General features: G+C 34.7%; 1 protein-coding gene across 1 annotated transcript in view; it reads right to left on the reverse strand.

Annotated features, from left to right (window-relative positions):
- The window catches only part of LOC110036231 (single myb histone 4-like), a 46,393-nt gene extending 40,152 nt beyond the window's left edge, over nucleotides 1-6,241 (reverse strand). Inside the window, exon 1 of the mRNA XM_020740624.1 lies at nucleotides 5,864-6,241. Within this exon, the coding sequence (XP_020596283.1) occupies nucleotides 5,864-6,013 (150 nt within the window). The 5' untranslated portion in view covers nucleotides 6,014-6,241. The remainder of the gene's footprint in view (nucleotides 1-5,863) is intronic.
- Nucleotides 6,242-8,198: the final 1,957 nt, after the last annotated feature.

Consider the following 8,198-nt stretch of genomic DNA (forward strand, 5'->3'; position numbering starts at 1 on the left):
CTCATTTCTGAGGGAAATCTACTCCAAATTGTATCATAAGCTTTCATCTCTAGCTGAGTAATACATCTCATGACTTCCTTTTTTTTATTTTTTGAAAGAACAATTAATGGTTCATTAGTAATTTAGATCATACACTACTTGAGGCAGAAGAGAAGCATAACCCAGGCGGCGTTTTGAGTTAAAGGATGCGTTTGGGGCAGCTTATTGTCTGCAGTGGCGTTTTGAGAACGCTGAAATTTTGTTTGGTTTGCGCAATTCTTCGACGGTTTGAAAACGGCATTTAGGTTTTTGTTAAAGAAGTGAGCGCAGAATCAACCCCGTGTCCTGCTTCTAAGAACTATGTTTGATCGGAATTACCTTCAGTGCCCTTCTCCATCGTCAACGGTGATCGCGACTGCTCAGTCTGCCTCGTGGAGCTTCGTGACGGCGATTGCCTCCGTCTTCTTCCAAAATGCAGTCATGCTTTTCTAAGAGCTGCAGAGACACGTGGATATGCTCGCACTCGAACTGTCCACTCTGTCGCGCTGGTGTCATCGGTCCAGTTGAGCATTCGATTGCAAAGAGTGAAGAAGAAGGTGAGCTTGTGGGAGATGTTGCGGCAGTTCAGTATTTGGAAGAGGAGAAGTTGTCGGAGGGGAGGAGAGATGGGGATGACGAGGATGTGATGATTGAGATTAGAGAGGAAGGTTATGAGGTTACGATGGCCTGCAAATCGTCGGAGGTGACAAGTATTATTTTTGTGAAGAGATCTCTATGTCGATCTCGTGAAAGTACTGGAATTCATTCACCATGAAATTGCGATACAACAATTTCTTTTTTTTTTGTTACTGTAAGCTGAATTTTCTTGTTGAATTGTTTTTTTTTTATCATTTCATTTTTTATGTAGAAATTTACTTGTCACATACCGTGCTCTGCTCATCTGCAATTTTCGTGCCGAGGGCTAATATTTAGAGGAAATTGTGCGACTCACATCCACCTTTCTTCTTTTCGATGCATCAATATATGAGGATCTAATGATAAACACAGAAACCAAACGCTTAAACAACTTATCCAGATCAGAGGCAGAATGATCATTTATTAAGAAACGGCTGCAAATCAGTTGTTCTCCAAACACACAAACCAAACGGTCAACCAGCTTATCAAGATAAGCTGCTTATCTGGATAGGTTGAATAAGCTACAGCTACCCCAACATACCCTAAATTAACTAGCACAAAGATTAGTTAGAATAATTTGGCACCTAGAAAGATTAAATAATTATTAAAGCAATCCACATAAGTCATGCAAAAGGCAATCTAATGGTTTTAGGAGGGATTAAGCTAATCTAAAAAACTTCAAAGCATGACTTATACTAACATGGAAGAAGATGAATTTAAAGAGCCACATATTTGCAAAATTAAATTAGCTATTCAAGATCAACTATTAAACTGTAATAAACAGAAAATATATTGCTTCCCCGTCGTGAAATGGTTAGGGGCTCTACTTTGTTGGGTTAGATTAAATGTATTGTTGAGTCACAATGAAAGAAAAAAGAGATGCTAAAGACAAGAAACAGTTATAGGTGTCATATTATGCATGCTATAAAATTTTCATTTGAATTGATCGCTTTTATACAACAACAACAACAACAACAACAAAGCCTTAATCCCACTACGTGGGGTCGGCTACATGAATCCTTTTTCTCCATTGCGTCCTATTTAGTGTCATATTTTCATTTAGTTCTAGTAAATTAAGATCATTTTTAATACAATAAGCCCAAGTCTTCCTAGGTCTACCTCTGCCTTTCTTAACACAAGTCGAATTTAAAACATCTACTCTCCTAATCGGATCATCTAATGGTCGACGTTTAATATGATCAAACTCAGGAGGACTAGAATGCTACATAATTTGTTTTATGGTATAAAAGCAATCATGACATGATCGCTTTTATACCATAAAACAAATTATCTAGCATTCTAGTCCTCCTGAAAAACAAACATTTGGGTCTTATATCTTGAAATTCTTTAAAATTTGGCTTCCTGCAATCATCAATGGAATTTATTACAATGAATGCCCTTGACTAACCATTGTGTCACATAGTTTAAAAATAATTTAAAACATTATCATACATAAAACTTTATTAATTATACAGCAGAATAACAGCCTAATTCAATTTTAAGGATGCAATAGCCACAATGAACATCAAATATGCACAATGGACTAAAATCATGAACATCAAATGCTTCTTGTCCTGAAACAGATATTTTTCTATGAAAATCGTAGAATTTGTCATGCGAACAAAATTATCATTAAAAAGAATACTGATGACTTTTGCGGTTATCAGCTTAGCTTATTTTTCAGACGATTTTCTGTTTAAATTATCATTAAAAAAATACTGTTGACTCTTGTGGTTATCACCTTAGCTTATTTTTCAGACGATTTTCCGTTTAAATCAATACTAACCAAAAAAATAAAGCTTGATTTTTTTTGTCTTAATTTTATGAAGTCAAATTTAAACACTGTCATTGCTAGGTCTCAAGCCCGAAATATAAGAAGTTGAGGGTTGTGTTAGGTAGTCGACAGTCAGTGTAAAATTTTTCAAAAAATCATGACATGAATTCTTTCTATCCTTGTGCAAATGAGAGGGCATCCCCTGAAAGTGACGCGTTGTATGGTCTGAATATAGTGAACAGTGTGTCAGGGCCACTGCACCGGCGCCCGATTGTAGTGTCAAATAAGCAAGAGTTCCCACATTATGGATGGATGCGGGTAAAGAAGTTAGTCCATGAAACTGATATTAGGATAGAACCTTACAATATAGGTGCTCTCAGAGGTAAATTAATAGAATTAGTAGATATTATGGTTCATAGGAAGACAAACATATAATGTATTCAAGAAATTAAATAGGTTGGAGAAAAGAAAAGGCAAAGAAGATTGATAACTTAGGTTTTAAAATTTGGTATTCAGGAAGGAGTTGCATTAGAAACTGTGTAGGTGTAATTATAGATAAAAGATTGAAAGATAATATTATAAAAATTAATAGATTTTGAGATAGAATTATAGCCCTTAAGATTGTTGTTGATATGAATATTTTTAACATTAGAAGTGCTTAGGCTCCTCAAATAGGTTTAGATGTAAAGTTCTGAAGTAAAATTCTTGAATGACCTAGAAGACTTAATACAAATGATACATTTGAAGAAAGAATTTTTATTGGATGAGATTTAAATGGACATATTGGTAGAGAGATAGAAGATTTTAGAAATTTTCATAATGGCTACGATTTTGTAATGATTAGTGAGGAAGATAGAGTCATATTAGATTTTGCATTAGCTTATGATTTTGTTGTTGCTAATACTTTATTTAAGAAAACATATTAGCATATTATTACTTATAAGAATAATCTAATAAAAACACAAATTGATTATTTTTTTATGAGAAGAAGAGATCGTCGAGAATGTAAGATTTTGTAAGGTCATTCCTAGTAAGAATTTAAGTACTCAACATCAATTATTAATTCTGATTTTTAAGTTAAAGAGTTGTAAGATAAATAATATTAAAAATCGTTATCAAAGAATTATATGGGGGCATTGAAAATACACAAATAAAATTATTTTTATGAGCAAACTTCAAGATTTCAAGATTTGGAATGTTCATAAAGAAGCAATTTTATGTGAGATAAAGTAACAAACACTATTAAACAAGTGGCAAAAGATGTATTTTGATAATCAAAAGAAAAAAACTCTATAAATAAAAATAATTGGTGGTAGAATAATATTGTGCAAGAAAAAATAAAATATAAGAAATTATGTTATAAAAATTGATTTAAATGTAAGAATTTAGAGAATTGGGAAAAATATAAGGTCGCTCATAGGGATTCTAAGAGAATAATCTGTGATTCTAAAAATTTTGTATTTGGTGATCTTTATAATAAAATAGATGCTAAAGATAGTGAAAAACATATGTATAAAATAGCCAAACAAAGAGAAAAGAAAAGAAAAGAGTTAACTCAAGTAAAATGTATTAAAAATAAAAAAGAAAAAGTTGTTTTCTTAGAAAAAATATTCAAAATAATTGGGTGAGTTATTTTGATAAACTTTTTAATGAAGTTTCTAAAAATAAGATCGATCTTAGTGATCTTAATATCGTCAATAATAATAAAATATTTTATTTTTATCATCGCATTAGTAAAAAAGAAGTTGAAGAGGCTTTAAAAAAATCAAGGGTAGAAACATAGTAGGACCTGATGATATCTCAATTGAGGTGTGGAAATAGTTAAGAAATTTATGAGTTTATTGGCATAATAAACTCTTTATTATTATTTTAAAAACTAAAAAGATGTCGGAGGAGTGGAGAAAGCGTATTTTGGTTTCCATTTTTAAGAATAAAGGGGATGCACAAGAGTACAAATTATAGTGGAATTAAGTTAATGTGTCATACTTTAAAATTGTGGGAGAGGGTACTTAAACATAAATTAAGACGTATCACAAAGATTTCTCATAATCAGTTTGGATTTATGTCGGGCGGGTCTACTATGGATGTTATACATTTATTGAGAGGTTTAACAGAGAAATATAGAGAGAACAAGGAGGATCTTCATATGATTTTTGTTAATTTAGAAAAGCTTGCGATAAGGTTCCAAGAGAAATCCTTTGGGGAGTCCTAGAGAAGAAAGGTGTCTCTATGACTTATATTCAATTCATTAAAGATATATATACTAGAGTTGTTACTTGTGTTCGAACAGAAGGACGATTGACCCAATATTTTTCTATTTTAGTTGGATTACAACGGAGATCAGCTTTAAGCCCATATTTTTTTGCTTTAGTTATGGATGCTCTTGCTGGACATTTACAGGAGGATGTACCTTGGTGTATGTTTTTCGTTAATGATATCCTTCTTGTGGATAAAACTAAAGAAAGAGTTCAAGAAAAACTTAAAATTATGGAGGTCTACATTCGAGACTAAAGACCTTCGTTTGAGTAGAACTATAACCGAATACATGGAATGTAGTTTTAATAATAGTAGCTCTAGTGGTAGAGTTGTAACTATGCGTAATCAAATCATTAAAAGGTGTGAACGCTTTAGATACTTGGGGTTCATTGTTCAAAGTGATGATGATATGGATGGGGATTTTATTAGTAGAATTCAAGTTGGTTGGTTGAAGTGGAGAAATGCATAGGGCCTGTTGTATGATGAAAAAGTACCGCTTATATTAAAAGGATAATTTTATAAGATGGTGGTGAGACCTGCAATGTTCTATGGCGCATAATGTTGGCCTTTAAAAGAGAAGCATAAAACAAAGTTAAGTGTTGTCGAGATGAGAATGGTTAAGTGGATGAGTGGTTTGACACTTAAGAGACAAAATGCGAAACGAATATATTGGTGATAGATTTGGTGTAGCTTCAGGGACGGATAAAATTAGAGAGAGTCGTCTTAGATGTTTGGTCATATTAAATGTTGGCCATGTGATGATCCGGTTAGGAGCGTAGATGTCTCATATTTGACTTACGTTAAGAAAGGCAGAGAGGCAGAGGTAGACCAAGAAAGGCTTGGGCATTTTGTATAACAAATGATCTTAATTTATTAGAATTAAATGATAATAAGACAATCAATATGACACAATAGAGAAAAAGTATTCATGTAACAAACCCCACTTAGTGGGATAAAGGCTTCCTGTCGTTGTTGTTGTTTATCTAAGTCGATTTCAGTTCCATTCATCCTCCATATTGAACAAATTAAAATGAACCGAAAAAGAAAACAGTCGTATTCATCACATCTACACCTTCAGCCTCCCGAAACGATGTAAAGAGTTCCGAACACACACACGCACGCACACACACGCAAAAAAAGCAAATGCGAGCAAAGAAGGAACAACGTCGGCAATCGAACCTTGAGATCGATATTGGATCGAGTAGCGAGGCAGTGGCTGAATTCGGGATCCTTCTGAATAGTCCGCCACTTGCCAGCGCCGTGCTTGTCCACACCGGCACGGAGGGCATCCTCCTCCTCCGATGTCCACTTCTGCTTCGGAGCTCCCATCCCTTACCTTCTTTTATCCAGTCCAATTCCTCCTCTATGGCTTCTTACCTTCGATTTCCTTCTCTCCCGCTGCAGATTCTCCTCCTACGTCCTCCTGCAGCTACTGGATTTTGCCCTAGCTACGGTTTAGTAGTTTCTATGAAGGTCGGTAATTACACAACAGCTCTAAATCCGGAATTCCTGATAAATCTGAAAAGATTTGTTCGAGCCTCTTCTTCAATTTTTAATGAATACATCATCTGTGTGTGTGTCTATATATATTATATATATTAATTTATGTGTGCCTATCTATTTATATCTGAACACCTGCTGGATTTTTTTTATATATATCCATTACAATAAAAAAATATAATTAAGGATTGTTTGGGGCAGCTTGTGTGTTTCAAGATAAGCAGTCTATCCTTAAATGCGGCCCGCGCGTCGACTGCGGGAGTCGACCCGCAGCCAGCATTTAGTGTAAAAATCCCAAACGCAGCAGGCAGCGTTTTCAAAAACGTCCAAACCAAACGATTAGTCGACGTTTTTAAAAATGTCGCTACCCTTATAAGCTGCCCCAAACGGGCCCTAAAACTAATTTTATTCATGTCTTTTAAAAATATATTCTAAGAATATGAACTTATGATGGCAATTTTTAAAAACAAATCATTACTATATTTAAATCTTCAATAGATCATATAAAAAAAGTTATATTCTTATATGTTAAAAAAATGTTCATTTGGCATGGATTTAGAAATAATTTTTAATTAAAAATATTTAAATTCAAAGTTAAATTCATCTAAAACTCTAATCGCAACAAATTCACAATCAAACTGACCAATTCGACAAGGTGAACCCACTGACACCAAAATTGATCTAATTCGAGTCAAATCAAGCCTGAATCAAGTCATTAAACTACCTTTTGAAGCTTTTAGTGGCCAAATTTGAGAGTTCAATGAATTATTAATCCGACAAGCTTATAGTCAAATCGAGTGCTTGTTGAAATAAATCCAAGGAACCCAAGTTCATTCAATTATGATATAATCTGATCAAGGGAATCACTCTAGCTAGCCTAATGGAGTGCTTCAGATTCATGCAGTATTTACGCAGGATGTCACTCTCAAAATTGATAAATAAAGCTCCACTCCCTTCACAAAAGGGACCAGAAAGCTAGCATGAGTCTTCAACCTCGAGAAAGGAAGAGGTGTAGAATCCAAGAGCCATTATGGATTCGAAGATCCAATGATAACTTTTGCCCTTCGGACTTGTTGACTGTTGTCGACCATCCCCTACTCATCTTCGTCAGTGAACCCTGCAATGCCGTGCAACATCCTAAAATTTGTGTAACACACTCTGAATACATTGTAACGACACACCTTGAATACAGTGAAACAACATAGCCCCAGTACGATTAACAAATAATGTCATTTTGGTGATCTGATGATAAATCCATGTAACAGTTGCTTTCAAAAATTGCATTTAGAATACAAAAACTTTCTTCAAACTCTTAAAGTTCTTTTCTTGCATCATATATCGACAAGTGATGCCACTGTTGTAATCACCAACCGATGTAGCACCAACTATGGCCTCAATGGCCAACTAATATTATTGTAGCTCTCAATTATGGCCAATGTGATTAGCTATGACCTATGTGACACATTGCTTGTGCATGTTCCAACTAAAGCCTTGGCAGCGAACTAATGTTATTGCAACTCCGTACTATGGCCTATATTAACAACTACGGCTTATGTGGCTCACTGCTTATGTCCCTTCCAACTACAACCTCAATGGTCAAATGATACTTTTGCAGGTCTCAACTACATCCTACATGACCAATTATGGACTATGTGGCTCGCTTGTCACGCATCTTCCAACTTCGGCCTCGGTGGTCAACTGATGTTATTACAAATCCCAATACGACCTATGTAGCTCGCTACTCATGTATCTTTCAACTATGGCTTAGGTGGCCAACTGATGTCATTGCAGCTCTCTACTATGACCTGTCTGATCAACTATGGCCTATGTGGCTCACTACTTATTTAAATTCTAATTATGGCCTCAATGACCAACCCATGCTATTGTAGTTTCCCATTACAACCTACATGATCAACTATGACATATGTGGTTCACTGCTCATGCTACCTCTAACTCTAGCCTCAATGACCAATTGATGTTACCTATGTGACTAATTATGACCTATATTAGCTCA

The sequence above is a fragment of the Phalaenopsis equestris genome, unplaced genomic scaffold, assembly GCF_001263595.1.
Source record: "Phalaenopsis equestris unplaced genomic scaffold, ASM126359v1 Scaffold204024, whole genome shotgun sequence".
Classification (NCBI taxonomy): domain Eukaryota; kingdom Viridiplantae; phylum Streptophyta; class Magnoliopsida; order Asparagales; family Orchidaceae; genus Phalaenopsis; species Phalaenopsis equestris.